At 47.7% G+C, this 19,128-nt stretch overlaps 1 protein-coding gene across 5 annotated transcripts in view; it reads left to right on the forward strand.

Annotated features, from left to right (window-relative positions):
• The window catches only part of RIOX1 (ribosomal oxygenase 1), a 121,134-nt gene that overhangs the window by 83,743 nt on the left and 18,263 nt on the right, over positions 1–19,128 (forward strand). For all 5 annotated transcript variants that reach the window (XM_063918033.1, XM_063918030.1, XM_063918032.1 and 2 more), the window contains exons 12-14: positions 8,796–8,916; positions 11,814–11,913; positions 12,264–12,350. In XM_063918033.1, the coding sequence (XP_063774103.1) occupies positions 8,796–8,916; positions 11,814–11,913; positions 12,264–12,350 (308 nt within the window). The remainder of the gene's footprint in view (positions 1–8,795; positions 8,917–11,813; positions 11,914–12,263; positions 12,351–19,128) is intronic.

Genomic DNA, 19,128 nt, shown 5'->3' on the forward strand with positions numbered 1-19,128 from the left:
TGGGCGGCTGCCCGAGGGGTCTCGGCTTTACAACTTTGCCGAGCTGCTACTTGGTCGGGTTCAAACACATTTGCAAAATTCTACAAGTTTGATACCCTGGCTGAGGAGGACCTTGAGTTTGCTCATTCGGTGCTGCAGAGTCATCCGCACTCTCCCGCCCGTTTGGGAGCTTTGGTATAATCCCCATGGTCCTTACGGAGTACCCAGCATCCACTAGGACGTCAGAGAAAATAAGAATTTACTCACCGGTAATTCTATTTCTCGTAGTCCGTAGTGGATGCTGGGAGCCCGTCCCAAGTGCGGACTCTCTGCAATACGTGTATATAGTTATTGCTTAACTAAAGGGTTTTGTTATGAGCCATCTGTTAATGAGGCTCATTTGTTGTTCATACTGTTAACTGGGTATAGTTATCACAAGTTGTACGGTGTGATTGGTGTGGCTGGTATGAGTCTTACCCTGGATTCCAAATCCTTTCCTAGTAATGTCAGCTCTTCCGGGCACAGTTTCCCTAACTGAGGTCTGGAGGAGGGACATAGAGGGAGGAGCCAGTGCACACCAGATATAGTACCTAATCTTTCTTTTAAGAGTGCCCAGTCTCCTGCGGAGACTAAATTCTTATTTCTCTGACGTCCTAGTGGATGCTGGGACTCCGTAAGGACCATGGGGAATAGCGGCTCCGCAGGAGACAGGGCACAAGAATAAAAGCTTTAGGATCAGGTGGTGTGCACTGGCTCCTCCCCCTATGACCCTCCTCCAAGCCTCAGTTAGATTTTTGTGCCCGAACGAGAAGGGTGCAGGCTAGGTGGCTCTCCTGAGCTGCTTAGAATAAAAGTTTATTTTAGGTTTTTTATTTTCAGTGAGTCCTGCTGGCAACAGGCTCACTGCATCGTGGGACTAAGGGGAGAAGAAGCGAACTCACCTGCGTGCAGAGTGGATTGGGCTTCTTAGGCTACTGGACATTAGCTCCAGAGGGACGATCACAGGTTCAGCCTGGATGGGTCCCGGAGCCGCGCCGCCGCCGGCCCCCTTACAGAGCCAGAAGAGCGAAGAGGTCCGGTGAAATCGGCGGCAGAAGACGGTCCTGTCTTCAGACTAAGGTAGCGCACAGCACCGCAGCTGTGCACCATTGCTCTCAGCACACTTCACACTCCGGTCACTGAGGGTGCAGGGCGCTGGGGGGGGAGCGCCCTGAGACGCAATATAAACAGATAATACCTTAGGTTGGCAAAAGAATACATCACATATAGCTCCTGGGCTATATGGATGTATTTTAACCCCTGCCATTTTTACAGAAAAGAGCGGGAGATAAGGACGTCGTGAAGGGGCGGAGCCTATCTCCTCAGCACACAAGCGCCATTTTCCCTCACAGCTCCGCTGGAAGGACGGCTCCCTGACTCTCCCCTGCAGACCTGCTACAGAATCAGGGTAAAAAAGAGAAGGGGGGGCACTATTGGCAGCTAATATTAATAAACAGCAGCTATAAGGGAATAACACTTATATAAGGTTATCCCTGTATATATATATATATATATATATAGCGCTTGGTGTGTGCTGGCAGACTCTCCCTCTGTCTCTCCAAAGGGCTAGTGGGGTCCTGTCCTCTATCAGAGCATTCCCGGTGTGTGTGCTGTGTGTCGGTACGTGTGTGTCGACATGTATGAGGAGGAAAATGATGTGGAGGCGGAGCAATTGCCTGGGTTAGTGATGTCACCCCCTAGGGAGTCGACACCTGACTGGATGATCGTATTAAAAGAATTAAGTGATAATGTCAGCACTTTGCAAAAAACTGTTGACGACATGAGACAGCCGGCAAATCAATTAGTGCCTGTCCAGGCGTCTCAGACAGGGCCCTAAAGCGCCCGTTACCTCAGTGGGTCGACACAGACCCAGACACAGATACTGAGTCTAGTGTCGACGGTGAGGAGACAAACGTAATGTCCAGTAGGGCCACACGTTACATGATCACGGCAATGAAGGAGGCATTGAACATTTCTGACACTACAAGTACCACAAAGAAGGGTATTATGTGGGGTGTGAAAAAACTACCAATAGTTTTTCCTGAGTCAGATGAATTAAATGAGGTGTGTGATAAAGCGTGGGTTTCCCCTGACAAAAAACTGCTAATTTCTAATAAATTATTGGCACTATATCCTTTCCCGTCAAAGGTTAGGACGCGTTGGGAAACACCCCCTAGGGTAGATAAGGCGCTCACACGTTTATCTAAACAAGTAGCGTTACCGTCTCCTGATACGGCCACCCTCAAAGAACCAGCTGATAGAAGGCTGGAAAATATCCTAAAAAGTATATACACACATACTGGTGTTATATTGCGACCAGCAATCGCTTCAGCCTGGATGTGCAGTGCTGGAGTCGCGTGGTCGGATTCCCTGACTGAAAATATTGATACCCTGGATAGGGACAATATATTGTTAACTATAGAGCATTTGAAGGATGCATTACTATATATGCGTGATGCACAGAGGGATATTTGCACCCTGGCATCAAGAGTAAGTGCTATGTCCATTTCTGCCAGAAGAGCGTTATGGACGCGACAGTGGTCAGGGGATGCGGATTCCAAACGACATATGGAAGTATTGCCGTATAAAGGGGAGGAGTTATTTGGGGCTGGTCTATCGGACCTGGTGGCCACGGCAACGGCTGGAAAGTCCACCTTTTTACCCCAGGTCACTTCACATCAGCAGAAAAAGACACCGTCTTTTCAAACTCAGTCCTTTCGTTCCCATAAGTACAAGCGAGCAAAAGGCCACTCTTTTCTGCCCCGGGGCAGAGGAAGAGGAAAAAGACGGCACCATGCGGCCGCTTCCCAGGAGCAGAAGCCCTCCCCTGCTTCTGCCAAGTCTTCAGCATGACGCAGGGGCTTTACAAGCAGACTCAGACATGGTGGGGGCCCGTCTCAAGAATTTCAACGCGCAGTGGGCTCACTCGCAAGTGGACCCCTGGATTCTACAGGTAGTATCGCAGGGTACAAACTGGAATTCGAGGCGTTTCCCCCTCGCCGGTTCCTGAAGTCTGCTCTACCAAAGTCTCCCTCCGACAGGGAGGCAGTTTTGGAAGCCATTCACAAGCTGTATTCCCAGCAGGTGATAATCAAGGTACCCCTCCTACAACAGGGAAAGGGGTATTATTCCACGCTGTTTGTGGTACCGAAGCCGGACGGCTCGGTGAGACCAATTTTAAATCTGAAATCCTTGAACACTTACATAAAAAGGTTCAAATTCAAGATGGAGTCACTCAGAGCGGTGATAGCGAACCTGGAAGAAGGGGACTATATGGTGTCTCTGGACATCAAAGATGCTTATCTCCACGTCCCAATCTACCCTTCTCACCAAGGGTACCTCAGGTTTGTAGTACAAAACTGTCATTATCAGTTTCAGACGCTGCCGTTTGGGTTGTCCACGGCACCTCGGGTCTTTACCAAGGTAATGTCACGATCCGGGTATCTGGACGCCATTTCTTACCCATCAGATGCCTCCTAAGGCTGGCTCAGCGCTCCAGGACCGGATCCCATCTGTTATCCTGATGTGTACATTCCTGTATCCTCTCCTGTCACTCTGGGACGCTGTCACAGTAAACGCCATATTACACCTGGCATGGCGTCTCCCGCGGCCTCCGCCGCCGTCCCTGAACTTCTGCATGCAGAGTGTCTGAGTGGCGATTACGTCAGCCGCGGCCTCCGCTGTGTCCGCGTGGTTGGATGTGCATCTGTCAGCCTGGCGCCTCCTGTCTCCGGTGGCCGGCGCCGCCATTACTGTTTTCATTACCACATGGATTACAAACCAAACTTCCCTCCAAGTGTCTGCATCTTGGATTCTGTCAGCTGATCATTTCCACCAATCTGTTCTCAGTATTGATAATCTGCATAATTGCCTAGCCAATCCCTTCCTTGCTGCAGGTATAAATACACTGTGCCTGAGCAAGGAAGGCGTCAGTGCTTTGGTTGTCAAACCTAGTTCCTGTTTGTCTCTCTCCTGTGATTGTCTTCCAGGTTCCAGCTCCTGTCTCAAGACTTCCACCATAGAGACCCGCACCAGCATTCCACCTGCGGTGTAGCCTGACTCTCCAATCCATTGTGGATTCATCTGTTTCCAGCTACAACATTACCTGCTTCCAGCTCAGCTTCCAGCAGAGTATAGCTTCCCTTAAAGGGCCGGTGTCCTTTCTACACTTTACCACTCTCCACCGGTATTATTATTTCTCCGCTCTCAAGTTCTACATTTCAGTTCATATTTCATCGCTCCCAAGTTCATTTATTATTTAACTGGTTCCAGCCAGTATCCACTCCGTGCTAACAACAGTCTGGTTCCAGCCAGTATCCACAGCAGCTGTTTTATCTTCAGCAACCCAGCTTTTCCTGGAACACCAGCTGGCACAATCCTGGGTTATCTCCATTGCTACAGTCGTGCCTGGTAAGGACTTTCCATCTAGAAGATCATAAGAACTATCTCACACTACCAGTGCCCTGTGGCTCCTGCCATCCTGTAGTACCCAGGAACTGTATTTATTCTTTGCTGACTTTTACGTTTTCTTTTACTGCTGCTGTGTTGCGGAGTTGTCATAATAAACATCATTGACTTTTATCCAAGTTGTCGTGGTCACGCCTTCGGGCAGTTATTATTCATGTTACTTACATGTCCAGGGGTCTGATACAACCTCCCAGGTTCCGGTACATCTCAGCCCCTACAACTGAGGCTGCCTCCCGTCAGCTCAGGCCCTCAGTTGTGACAGGTAATGGCCGAAATGATGATTCTTCTTCGAAGAAAAGGCATCTTAATTATCCCTTACTTGGACGATCTCCTGATAAGGGCAAGGTCCAGGGAACAGTTAGAAGTCGGAGTAGCACTATCTCAGGTAGTGTTACGTCAGCACGGGTGGATCCTAAATATTCCAAAATCGCAGCTGATTCCAACGACACGTCTACTGTTCCAAGGAATGATTCTGGACACAGTCCAGAAGAAGGTGTTTCTCCCGGAGGAGAAGGCCAGGGAGTTATCCGAGCTAGTCAGGAACCTCCTAAAACCAGGCCAGGTGTCAGTGCATCAGTGCACGAGGGTCCTGGGAAAAATGGTGGCTTCTTACGAAGCGATTCCATTCGGAAGATTCCATGCAAGAACGTTTCAGTGGGATCTACTGGACAAATGGTCCGGATCGCATCTTCAGATGCATCAGCGGATAACCCTGTCGCCAAGGACAAGGGTGTCTCTTCTGTGGTGGCTGCAGAGTGCTCATCTACTAGAGGGCCGCAGATTTGGCATTCAGGATTGGATCCTGGTGACCACGGATGCAAGCCTGAGAGGCTGGGGAGCAGTCACACAGGGAAAAAATTTCCAGGGCTTGTGGTCAAGCATGGAAACATCTCTTCATATAAACATTCTGGAACTAAGGTCCATTTACAATGCCCTAAGTCAAGCGAAACCCCTGCTTCAGGGTCAGGCGGTATTGATCCAATCGGACAACATCACGTCAGTCGCCCACGTAAACAGACAGGGCGGCACGAGAAGCAGGAGGGCAATGGCAGAAGCTGCAAGGATTCTTCGCTGGGCGGAAAATCATGTGATAGCACTGTCAGCAGTGTTCATTCCGGGAGTGGACAACTGGGAAGCAGACTTCCTCAGCAGACACGACCTCCACCCGGGAGAGTGGGGACTTCACCCAGAAGTCTTCCACCTGATAGTAAACCGTTGGGAAAAACCAAAGGTGGACATGATGGCGTCCCGTCTAAACAAAAAAACTAGACAGATATTGCGCCAGGTCAAGGGACCCTCAGGCAATAGCGGTGGACGCTCTGGTAACGCCGTGGGTGTACCGGTCAGTGTATGTGTTCCCTCCTCTGCCTCTCATACCAAAAGTACTGAGAATCATAAGAAGGAGAGGAGTAAGAACTATACTCGTGGTTTCGGATTGGCCAAGAAGGACTTGGTACCCGGAACTTCAAGAGATGCTCACGGACGAACCGTGGCCTCTACCTTTAAGAAAGGACCTGCTCCAGCAGGGGCCTTGTCTGTTCCAAGACTTACCGCGGCTGCGTTTGTCGGCATGGCGGTTGAACGCCGGATCCTGAAGGAAAAAGGCATTCCAGATGAAGTCATCCCTACCCTGGTCAAGGCCAGGAAGGACGTAACCGCAAAACATTATCACCGCATTTGGCGAAAATATGTTGCGTGGTGTGAGGCCAAGAAGGCCCCTACAGAGGAATTTCAACTGGGTCGTTTCCTCCATTTCCTGCAAACAGGACTATCTATGGGCCTAAAATTAGGGTCCATTAAGGTTCAAATTTCGGCCCTGTCGATTTTCTTCCAGAAAGAACTGGCTTCCGTGCCTGAAGTTCAGACATTTGTAAAAGGGGTACTGCATATACAGCCTCCTTTTGTGCCTCCAGTGGCACCTTGGGATCTCAATGTTGTGTTGAGTTTCCTAAAGTCACATTGGTTTGAACCACTCACCACTGTGGACTTAAAATATCTCACATGGAAGGTGACGATGCTGTTAGCCCTGGCTTCAGCCAGGCGTGTGTCAGAATTGGCGGCTTTATCATATAAAAGCCCTTACTTAATTTTTCATTCTGACAGGGCAGAATTGAGGACTCGTCCTCAATTTCTACCTAAGGTGGTTTCTGCATTTCACATGAACCAACCTATTGTGGTACCTGCGGCTACTAGGGACTTGGAGGACTCTAAGTTGCTTGACGTTGTCAGGGCCCTGAAAATATATGTTTCCAGGACGGCTGGAGTCAGAAAATCTGACTCACTGTTTATCCTGTATGCACCCAACAAACTGGGTGCTCCTGCTTCTAAGCAGACGATTGCTCGTTGGATTTGTAGTACAATTCAGCTTGCACATTCTGTGGCAGGCCTGCCACAGCCAAAATCGGTAAAAGCCCATTCCACAAGGAAAGTGGGCTCATCTTGGGCGGCTGCCCGAGGGGTCTCGGCTTTACAACTTTGCCGAGCAGCTACTTGGTCAGGGGCAAACACGTTTGCTAAATTCTACAAATTTGATACCCTGGCTGAGGAGGACCTGGAGTTCTCTCATTCGGTGCTGCAGAGTCATCCGCACTCTCCCGCCCGTTTGGGAGCTTTGGTATAATCCCCATGGTCCTTACGGAGTCCCAGCATCCACTAGGACGTCAGAGAAAATAAGATTTTACTTACCGATAAATCTATTTCTCGTAGTCCGTAGTGGATGCTGGGCGCCCATCCCAAGTGCGGATTGTCTGCAATACTTGTATATAGTTATTGTTACAAAAATTCGGGTTATTATTGTTGTGAGCCATCTTTTCAGAGGCTCCCTTTCGTTTTATCATACTGTTAACTGGGTTCAGATCACGAGTTGTACGGTGTGATTGGTGTGGCTGGTATGAGTCTTACCCGGGATTCAATATCCTTCCTTATTATGTACGCTCGTCCGGGCACAGTATCCTAACTGAGGCTTGGAGGAGGGTCATAGGGGGAGGAGCCAGTGCACACCACCTGATCCTAAAGCTTTTATTCTTGTGCCCTGTCTCCTGCGGAGCCGCTATTCCCCATGGTCCTTACGGAGTCCCAGCATCCACTACGGACTACGAGAAATAGATTTATCGGTAAGTAAAATCTTATTTTTTATATTCTGCAATTTATTAAAAGTTTTCTGTTAAATATGAAACCCTAAAACATTAGCAGTTCAAGGGAGGGGGGGAATAGATGCATCAGAAAATTGTTTTAAATGGCCTATAGATTGTTTGCTTGCGAGCAGGGCCCTCTTACCTCTTTGTCTGTTGTTACCCAGTCTTGTTTTATTACTATTCTGTTACTGTTATGTTTGCAGCTGTAAAAAGCAACAGAATATGTTCACACTATATAAGTAATTGTTAATACATAAGTACCCCAGGAAGATGTGTATCCATGGACATTAATAGGAGGAGGAGCGGTGAAGATCCCGCTGCCGACGCTGGTATCCCGCACAGCGCTACAATTGCGGCGCCGGAGTCCTGGCACCACAGGCTTTTCTCTCTCATGCGTGTCTTCGACACCCATAGAGGAAGACTGTAACCTGTGGCAAGCGCAGCGAACCCGCAAGGGGCTTACTAGCGCTCACCCCGCTGCTGGCATCCTGGTGTTCGGTATGCCGCTGTCTGTATACGGACGGTCGGCATCCCAGCCATCAGTATTACATACTGAATCCAATAGAAGGGCTCCCAAATGTTAGGTGCCAGAAGTATGTTTTAGACACTTTGATTTGTCAAGCCCTTATTTACTCAGACTTATGGGCATGTCCTTTTTAAATCTCCAGTCATTTAAAAGGCAAAACCAGGTTGGTTTTGTCATATGAGTTATTGCCACTTTCAAAACACGGGCTAAGTTGCCAGAATTTTTCCATCCCTGCATCTTGCAGGCTATCCTATAAGGCGCACAGTGTGTAGAAAATATGAGCTTATTTATGTTTTGCATCATTTATTTATTTGTTACCAGTTATTTCTATAGCGCACACATATTCCGCAGCGCTTTACATAGAATATTTGGTCATTCACATCAGTCCCTGCCCCAGTGGAGCTTACAATCTATATTTCCTATCACATGTTGGGAGACAGTTAACCTACCAGTATATTTTTAGATTGTGGAAGGAAACCGGAGCACCCTGAGGAAACCCACACAAGAACGGGGAGAATATACAAACTCCACACAGTTAGGGTCATGGTGGGAATCGAGCCCATTACCTCAGTACTGTGAGGCCGTAATGCTATTACACCATCTGTACAAAGTTGTATGGTTTTTAATAGGCTCTGTTTTTTTCCTTCCAGCTGAGAGAGATCACAGTGTATACGGAGCTCCAGTGCGATGGGAAAACGGACATGTGAAAGATTGTGTAGTGAAACTAGGAAAAGACTCAAAGATAAGGTTTCTGAGAGGTGGGGTGGCAAGGTCAGTGTGCTGTACAGTGTTAGTCTGACGTGTCGGTACCACTGCTTTGGTGGATTGTGTCTGTGTATATTTGTGTTTCTTACATCTTTGCTTCACTTGTTCACAAAAAATTATTTTAATCCGTCACAACAGTGAAAGAAAACCAATAACAAAACAAGACAGAGTTTATTTTAAGGCATTATTTATTGGCAGACCATATAGATCACGTTTAGAAGAGAACTTGTGTAATTAGTTACTCCAAAGGCCTATTTCAGACCTGGTCACAGCAGCAAATGTGTTAGCCAATGGGCAAAACCATGTACACTGCAGGGCGGGGGGGTCTTGGGGATATAACATTTGCAGAGAGAGTTAGATTTGGGCGGGCTGTATTGTTTCTATGCGGGTTAAATACTGGGTGTTTTATTTTTACACTGCAATTTAGATTTCAGTTTAAACACACCCCACCCAAATCTAACTTCTCTCTACACATGTTACACCTGCCCCCCCCCCCCCCCCCCCCTCCCCACCCCCTGAAGTGCACATGGCTTTGCCCATTCGCTGACAAATTTACTCATGCGATCAGGTCTGAATTAGGCCCCAAGTTTCACCCACATATTAGAATGGGAGGCTAAAACAAGACACAAATCATGATGGGAAGGGAAAGGGGAACAGGAGGGGGAGTAGGAAGTGGGAATATATTAAACTTTTTAACATTTTTCTATAATTTTAAACATTTAAATGAAGTGACCTTTATTCCTTGAGGATGTTTTACTAAACTTAGTGTCCACTGCCTGGCCTGCAACAACGCAGTCTTCATTTGCATCGGGTTCTAGTAAAGCAATTTGTGCATTAAATAGGAGTGAAATGTGCATGCATGTTGGATAGGGAAACAGTATCCGTGGTATCTGCTGGAACAAATTACTGCATTCTATTTAAAATTAGACAGAGAAGAGGTACATTCATGTTTCCTTTAATAACACAATGTACAAATAACATAGGCTTTTGGGAGTATGTCTGTAACAGTGAGTGTCTGCTTGGTGTGATTGATCAAGTCTCAAACGAGCCATGCTGTCCTAAGGAACTGGACACAGGAAGGAGCATCTGCCTCTAATAAAAGCTATTGCATCTGTCTGTCTCCATCTTCCATAATAAATGTTACCGGTGTTCTTGCATTGATCTAATCATCCTCATTCAGTCATTTACATGTACAGCAGGAAGGTTGCTGTTAGGACATCTTTATTCTGAGACATTTCTGATTTGATTGTGGCATCTGGGCACATAAATGGACACTGAGCTGAAGCATAGCACACAGAGCAGGACTAAAGCCGTCCTTAAGTTCTGCCCTTACTATATCGCCTTACCGTTTTGAAGAGTAATTTTCTGTTATATTTTTTTTTTTTTTAGCAAATTTTCTCATCTATTGATGTCTCTCAATGAGATGATAAACAAATTTCTGATATGCAGTGTTAGTTATTTGCTTCATTTATCTTCTGTATTCTGCGGCCATCCAGAAATGAGTTGTTCTGTATTCAACGGCCAACCAGAAATAAATTGTTCTGTATTCCGCGGCCATCCAGAAATGATCTATTCTGTATTCCACTGCCATCCAGAAATTATCTATTCTGTATTCCACTGCCATCCAGAAATGATCTATTCTGTATTCCACTGCCATCCAGAAATTATCTATTCTGTATGCTGCAGCCATCCAGAAATGAGTTGTTCTGTATTCCGCGGCCATCCAGAAATGATCTATTCTGTATTCCGCGGCCATCCAGAAATGAGTTATTCTGTATTCCGCGGCCATCCAGAAATGATCTTTTCTGTATTTGCGGCCATCCAGAAATAAGCTATTCTGTATTCCGAAGCCATCCAGGAATGAGTTATTCTGTATTCTGCAGCCATCCAGAAATTAGTTACTCTGTATTCCGCGGCCATCCAAAAATGAGTTATTCTGTATTGCGGCTATCCAGAAATGAGTGGATTGTGAGTTTGTAGTATATAAGATGTAAGAACAGTGTAGGCCTGTTGTGATTTACACCAAGCACTATTAAGCTTGGAACCTAGAGAGAATTATTGCCATTTAACAGACCTGGTGTTTTGTTAGGAAATAATGTGTAGTGACCAGTAGTCTCGTAGGTCAGCTACTGATAAGGGGTAGCAGTTGATTTACTGATGGACATAATACCGATGGTCATAATCCCGACAGCCAAAATACCGACATTCATTATACCGACATGTTCAAAATGCCCCAAAACAGACTTGTCCATACTTTACCATCCCAGTGGACCTGGAGGGGGAATATAATAGGGCGCCGAGCACAGCGAGGCACCTTGCCCGAAGAATGGCGAGCGCAGCGAGGCACCTTGCCCGAAGCATGGCGAGCGCAGCGAGGCACCTTGCCCAAAGCATGGCGAGCACAGCGAGGCACCTTGCCCGAATCATGGTGAGCGCAGCGAGGCACCTTGCCCGGAGCATGGCGAGCGCAGCGAGGCACCCTGCCCGGAGCATGGCGAGCGCAGCGAGGCACCCTGCCCGGAGCATGGCGAGCGCAGCGAGGCACCTTGCCCGAAGCATGGTGTGCGCAGCGAGGCACCTTGCCCGAAGCATGGCGAGCGGACACAGTACACTTATGTCCATGTCGACGTAGACACCCAAAAAAACTGAAAAACACATGTCGGTCTTCACACATGTTGGCATTTCAAATGTCTGTTTTCTGTCGGCATTTTGAACATGTCCGTATAATAAATGTCAGTATTTTGACCGTGTCGGTATTTTGACTAGGTCAGTGGCTGTCGAGATCATACTGAACCCCTGATAAGTGATGTTTGTCTGTATTTTATAAAGTTTAGCACAAAAATTCCTTATGAGAAATATTGTTCTATTTCCGTTTTTGATAACTTCTCCTTTAATATGTGCAGGTTGTGTAGTGAAGGCGACGCCTGCGTGTTGTATTACTCAACCGATAACTCCAGAGTGTATCACAAGGAGGGACCAAAGAGCATTGATGTTGATGCCGAGGTAACCACATTCATACTGATATCAGCCTCTGCATTTGTTGCTGCCTAATCTGACCTCCCAATAAAACCGATCTGCAGATCCCCACCACATTACAGAGGTTATGTATGCAAATTGTCACAACTGGATGGTGCTAGTTTATAGCACATTTCCACCATAGCACTTATGACCTTCAGACAGCCATATCTGAGCGGCTGCGGACACTGATAATCTGGACATTGGTTTGTTTATTAAATAACCTGATGCATTTATTAAATAAGACGTATGCCAGTGCAGTGATGTTATATAGCCCTACCCAAAAAATCTCCCTTTTGTCTATAAAGGAACTTTGATCTCCTCTCTCTTCAATGCAGGATGTGGATGCAGTAGAATATCTCCTCCGGTCTTACCCTACCTATGTGACAGTTGCAAGCCTTCCACGTGAAGAGCTGGATAACAAGGTAGCTATTGTTTCTTCTCCCCATAGAGCTGATATTGCCCTCCTGCTTTAGTTCTCTCTAGGAATAAAATAACAGCTAACTGCAAAAAGTGTATTTTCTTTATTTGAAGCATAGAGCTAAAATGCAGTTAGCTCCAGGTTCTGATAAAGTCAAATATTACCTATGAACATAAGCTATGTACTAATACCTTGGAGCCGTAATGGCCGCTAAACCACGTGCTGCACACTTTGTACGCTGTTTGCGTACAGAGAACCGTACGTGGTACGCACGTTGCGTACACACGCTGCGCTGAGTGTACGGAATACACACAGCGAGCGTACACACAGTTGATAACCTTTAAACCTTTTAAATGAACACAGTAGGGTATGCTTATACTGTTAAACCTTGGCAATGTAATACCACAATGATGTAATGATTAAACCTTTAACGATATAAATACGGTATGAGCGGTTAATACGCTAAGAGAGACCCTTTATAATAACTGGTGAAACACACAAGACCTGGTAGGGTTCCAACACCTTCTTAGAAGATTTTTAGTATTTCTATGACGTCCTAGTGGATGCTGGGTACTCCGTAAGGACCATGGGGTATAGACGGGCTCCGCAGGAGACTGGGCACTCTTAAAAGAAAGAATAGGTACTATATCTGGTGTGCACTGGCTCCTCCCTCTATGCCCCTCCTCCAGACCTCAGTTAGTATCTGTGCCCGGCCAGAGCTGGATGCACCCTAGGGGCTCTCCTGAGCTTCCTAGAAAAGAAAGTATTTGTTAGGTTTTTTATTTTCAGTGAGATCTGCTGGCAACAGACTCACTGCTACGTGGGACTGAGGGGAGAGAAGCGAACCTACCTGCTTGCAGCTAGCTTGGGCTTCTAAGGCTACTGGACACCATTAGCTCCAGAGGGATCGAACACAGGCCCAGTCCTCGGTCGTCCGGTCCCGGAGCCGCGCCGCCGTCCCCCTTGCAGAGCCAGAAGAACGAAGAGAAGTTGAAAATCGGCGGCTGAAGACTCCGGTCTTCATTAAGGTAGCGCACAGCACTGCAGCTGTGCGCCATTGCTCCCTTAGCACACCACACACTCCGGTCACTGATGGGTGCTGGGGCGCCCTGGGCAGCAATTAGATTACCTTACTTGGCGAAAAGCACATAATACAGTCTGATAAACTGTATATGTGCATTAACCCCCGCCATTATACATTTAAAAACGCAAGAGAAGCCTGCCGCTGAGGGGGCGGGGCTATCTTCCTCAGCACACCAGCGCCATTTTCTCTTCACAGCTCCGCTGGAAGGACGCTCCCCAGTTTCTCCCCTGCAGTTCCAGACTTCAAGGGTAAAAAAGAGAGGGGGGGCACATAAATTTAGGCGCAAAACTGTGTAAATAAGCTGCTATAGGGGAAAAATCACTCAGTATAGTGTACATCCCTGTATTATATAGCGCTGTGGTGTGTGCTGGCATACTCTCTCTCTGTCTCCGCAAAGGACTTTGTGGGGTCCTGTCCTCAGTCAGAGCATTCCCTGTGTGTGTGCGGTGTGTCGGTACGGCTGTGTCGACATGTTTGATGAGGAAGCTTATGTGGAGGCGGAGCAGGTGCCGATAAGTGTGATGTCACCCCCTGCGGGGCCGACACCAGAGTGGGTGGATATGTGGAAGGTATTAACCGACAATGTCAACTCCTTACATAAAAGGTTGGATGACGTAACAGCTGTGGGACAGCCGGCTTCTCAGCCCGTGCCTGCCCAGGCGTCTCAAAGGCCATCAGGGGCTCAAAAACGCCCGCTACCTCAGATGGCAGACACAGATGTCGACACGGAGTCTGACTCCAGTGTAGACGAGGATGAGACAAATGTACAATCCACAAGGGCCATCCGTTGCATGATTACGGCAATGAAAAATGTGTTGCACATTTCTGACATTAACCCGGGTACCACTAAGAAGGGTATTATGTTTGGGGAGAAAAAGCAACCAGTGACTTTTCCCCCATCTGATGAGTTAAATGAAGTGTGTGAAGAAGCGTGGGGTTCCCCCGATAAGAAATTAGTGATTTCTAAGTGGTTACTGATGGCGTACCCTTTCCTGCCAGAGGACAGGTTACGTTGGGAGACATCCCCTAGGGTGGACAAGGCGCTCACACGCTTATCAAAAAAGGTGGCACTGCCGTCTCAGGATACGGCTGCCTTAAAGGAGCCTGCTGATAGAAAGCAGGAAGCTATCCTGAAGTCTGTATATACACACTCTGGTACTATACTGAGACCGGCAATTGCTTCAGCATGGATGTGTAGTGCTGCAGCAGCTTGGTCTGATACCCTGTCAGAAAATATTGATACCCTCGACAGGGATACGATTTTGCTAACCATAGAGCATATTAAAGACGTCGTCTTATATATGAGGGATGCACAGAGGGATATTTGCCGGCTGGCATCTAGAATTAATGCAATGTCCATTTCTGCCAGGAGAGTATTATGGACTCGGCAGTGGACAGGTGATGCTGATTCTAAAAGGCACATGGAGGTTTTGCCTTATAAGGGTGAGGAATTGTTTGGGGATGGTCTCTCGGACCTAGTATCCACAGCAACAGCTGGGAAGTCAACATTTTTACCTCAGGTTTCCTCACAGCCTAAGAAAGCACCGTATTACCAGGTACAGTCCTTTCGGCCTCAGAAAGGCAAGCGGATCAGAGGCGCTTCCTTTCTGCCCAGAGGCAAGGGGAGAGGGAAAAAACTGCACCAGACAGCCAGTTCCCAGGAGCAAAAATCCTCCCCTGCTTCAACTAAGTCCACCGCATGACGCTGGGGCTCCACAGGGGGAGCCAGGTGCGGTGGGGGCGCGTCTCCGGAACTTCAGCGACCAGTGGGTTCTCTCACAGGTGGATCTCTGGGTACTGCAAGTGGTATCTCAGGGATACAAGCTGGAGGTCAAGGCCACTCCCCCTCGCCGTTACCTCAAATCGGCCTTGCCAGCTGCTCCCAAAGAAAGGGAGGTAGTACTGGCGGCTATTCACAAGCTGTACCTTCAGCAGGTGATAATCAAGGTACCCCCTTCAACAGGGGCGGGGTTACTATTCCACAATGTTTGTGGTACCGAAACCAGACGGTTCGGTGAGACCCATCCTAAATTTAAAATCCTTGAACACTTATATAAGTAAGTTCAAGTTCAAGATGGAATCGCTCAGGGCGGTTATTGCAAGCCTGGAAGAGGGGGATTTTATGGTGTCGCTGGACATCAAGGATGCATACCTGCATGTCCCCATTTACCCACCTCACCAGGAGTACCTCAGGTTTGTGGTACAGGACTGTCATTACCAATTCCAGACGTTGCCGTTTGGTCTGTCCACGGCACCGAGGGTATTTACCAAGGTAATGGCCGAAATGATGATACTCCTCCGAAAGAGGGGAGTTATAATTACCCCGTACTTGGACGATCTCCTGATAAAGGCGAGGTCCAAAGAGCAGTTGCTAGTCAGCGTAGCACTATCTCAGGAAGTGCTGCATCAGCACGGCTGGATTCTGAATATCCCAAAGTCACAGCTGATCCCTGCGACGCGTCTGCTGTTCTTGGGCATGATTCTGGACACAGAACAGAAGAAGGTTTTTCTCCTGGAGGAGAAGGCCCAGGACTTATCATCTCTGGTCAGGGACCTCCTGAAACCAAAACAGGTGTCGGTGCATCACTGCACGCGAGTCCTGGGAAAGATGGTAGCTTCTTACGAAGCAATTCCCTTCGGCATACAGGACTGGGTCCTGGTGACCACGGATGCAAGCCTCTGAGGTTGGGGGGCAGTCACTCTGGGGAGAAACTTCCAAGGACAATGGTCGAGTCAGGGAACTTCCCTACACATAAATATTCTGGAACTAAGGGCCATGTACAATGCCCTAAGTCTAGCAGAATTCCTGCTTCAAAACCAACTGGTGCTGATTCAGTCAGACAACATCACGGCGGTCGCCCATGTAAACCGCCAGGGCGGCACAAGAAGCAGGATGGCAATGGCAGAAGCCACAAAGATTCTTCGATGGGCGGAGAATCACGTGCTAGCATTGTCAGCAGTGTTCATTCCGGGAGTGGACAACTGGAAAGCAGACTTCCTCAGCAGACACGACCTCCACCCGGGAGAGTGGGGACTTCATCCAGAAGTCTTCAAGCGGATTGTAGACCGTTGGGAACGGCCACAGGTGGACATGATGGCGTCCCGCCTCAACAAAAAGCTAAAGAGATATTGCGCCAGGTCAAGAGACCCTCAGGCGATAGCTGTGGACGCACTAGTGACACCGTGGGTGTACCAGTCGGTTTATGGGTTCCCTCCTCTTTCTCTCATACCCAGGGTGCTGAGGATAGTGAGAAAGAGAGGAGTAAGAACTATACTCATCGTTCCGGATTGGCCAAGAAGAACTTGGTACCCAGAACTACAAGAGATGATCTCAGAGTACCCATGGCCTCTGCCGCTCCGACAGGACCTGCTACAGCAGGGGCCCTGTCTGTTCCAAGACTTACCGCGGCTGCGTTTGTCGGCATGGCGGTTGAACGCCGGATCCTAACGGAGAATGGCATTCCAGATGAGGTCATTTCTACGCTGATGAAAGCTAGGAAGGATGTGACAGCAAAACATTATCACCGCATATGGCGAAAATATGTTGCTTGGTGTGAGGCCAGAATGGCCCCAACGGAAGAATTCCAGCTGGGTCGATTTCTGCACTTCCTACAGTCAGGAGTGACTATGGGCCTAAAATTGGGTTCCATTAAAGCCCAGATTTCGGCCCTGTCTATTTTCTTTCAAAAAGAACTGGCTTCACTGCCTGAAGTTCAGACGTTTGTTAAGGGAGTGCTCCATATTCAGCCCCTTTTGTGCCTCCAGTGGCACCTTGGGATCTCAACGTGGTGTTGGATTTCCTGAAATCACATGGGTTTGTACCACTTAAGACCGTGGAGTTAAAATATCTCACATGGAAGGTGGTCATGCTGTTGGCCTTGGCTTCAGCTAGGCGTGTGTCAGAATTGGCGGCTTTGTCGTGAAAAAGCCCATATCTGATTTTCCATATGGACAGGGCAGAATTGAGGACTCGTCCCCAATTTCTCCCAAAGGTGGTATCAGCTTTTCATTTGAACCAACCTATTGTGGTGCCTGCGGCTACTCGTGACTTGGAGGATTCCAAGTTATTGGAAGTAGTCAGGGCCCTGAAAATATATGTTTCCAGGACAGCTAGAGTCAGAAAGACTGACTCGCTCTTTATCCTACGTGCACCCAACAAGCTGGGTGCTCCTGCTTCAAAGCAGACAATTGCTCGCTGGATCTGTAGCACGATTCAACTTGCACATTCCGCGGCTGGACTGCTGCATCCTAAATCAGTAAAAGCCCATTCCACGAGGAAGGTGGGCTCTTCTTGGGCGGCTGCCCGAGGGGTCTCGGCTTTACAACTTTGCCGAGCTGCTACTTGGTCGGGTTCAAACACATTTGCAAAATTCTACAAGTTTGATACCCTGGCTGAGGAGGACCTTGAGTTGCTCATTCGGTGCTGCAGAGTCATCCGCACTCTCCCGCCCGTTTGGGAGCTTTGGTATAATCCCCATGGTCCTTACGGAGTACCCAGCATCCACTAGGACGTCAGAGAAAATAAGAATTTACTCACCGGTAATTCTATTTCTCGTAGTCCGTAGTGGATGCTGGGAGCCCGTCCCAAGTGCGGACTCTCTGCAATACATGTATATAGTTATTGCGTAACTAAAGGGTTATTGTTATGAGCCATCTGTTAATGAGGCTCATTCTTGTTTTCATACTGTTAACTGGGTATAGTTATCACGAGTTGTACGGTGTGATTGGTGTGGCTGGTATGAGTCTTACCCTGGATTCCAAATCCTTTCCTAGTAATGTCAGCTCTTCCGGGCACAGTTTCCCTAACTGAGTTCTGGAGGAGGGGCATAGAGGGAGGAGCCAGTACACACCAGATATAGTACCTAATCTTTCTTTTAAGAGTGCCCAGTCTCCTGCGGAGCCCGTCTATACCCCATGGTCCTTACGGAGTACCCAGCATACACTACGGACTACGAGAAATAGAATTATCGGTGAGTAAATTCTTATTAAAAAGGGGAAAAACAGTTACAGCTTATACACTACAGACCTAACATCAATATCTAAACAGTATAACAAGAAATAAATGTGAACAATAGCGAACGATCGCAAACAGAACAAACACAAAGAGAATAAATGGCAAACACTTAAAGGATAACAAAATGAGAACGAATGGCGTACACAAAGAATAACAAAATGGCTACAGAGAAACTTGCATACGTGGGAATGATTCGCAAGCGCGTTCTGGAAACCAGCCCTCAGCCTTCACCGTGAAAACCTTGCAGAGAGAGAGTGAGTGCTGGTCCTGCAATGGTGGCCTTTATATACACAGCATACTGTACAATACAATGGTCCCTACAATCTCATTGTTCATTGGACACAGGAATGTGTCTCTGCATTATAACAAAAGGTCATAGGTGGATTCGAACAGGTGGGCTGTGTCTATTCCAACTGCTCAGGTGGGAGGTATCCTCAGGATTCCCGCCGCATGGATAATGAACCGCAAATACAGTAAATGTCTATGAACTACCTTTATACATAACTATACGCAGGAGCGAACAATCTCTTCCTAACCAACACCGGAATGTTACTAATAAAATACTCTACAGCTGGATACTAAACACCACCGTTCAACCTTTGTCTGACCCTTCATATCATGCAAAGAGGAATCCCCATGTCCACAAACCATTTACACTAAACATACTTGCTGACATTGTTAAGG

This window comes from Pseudophryne corroboree, chromosome 4 (genome assembly GCF_028390025.1).
Source record: "Pseudophryne corroboree isolate aPseCor3 chromosome 4, aPseCor3.hap2, whole genome shotgun sequence".
NCBI classification, from domain to species: Eukaryota; Metazoa; Chordata; class Amphibia; order Anura; family Myobatrachidae; genus Pseudophryne; species Pseudophryne corroboree.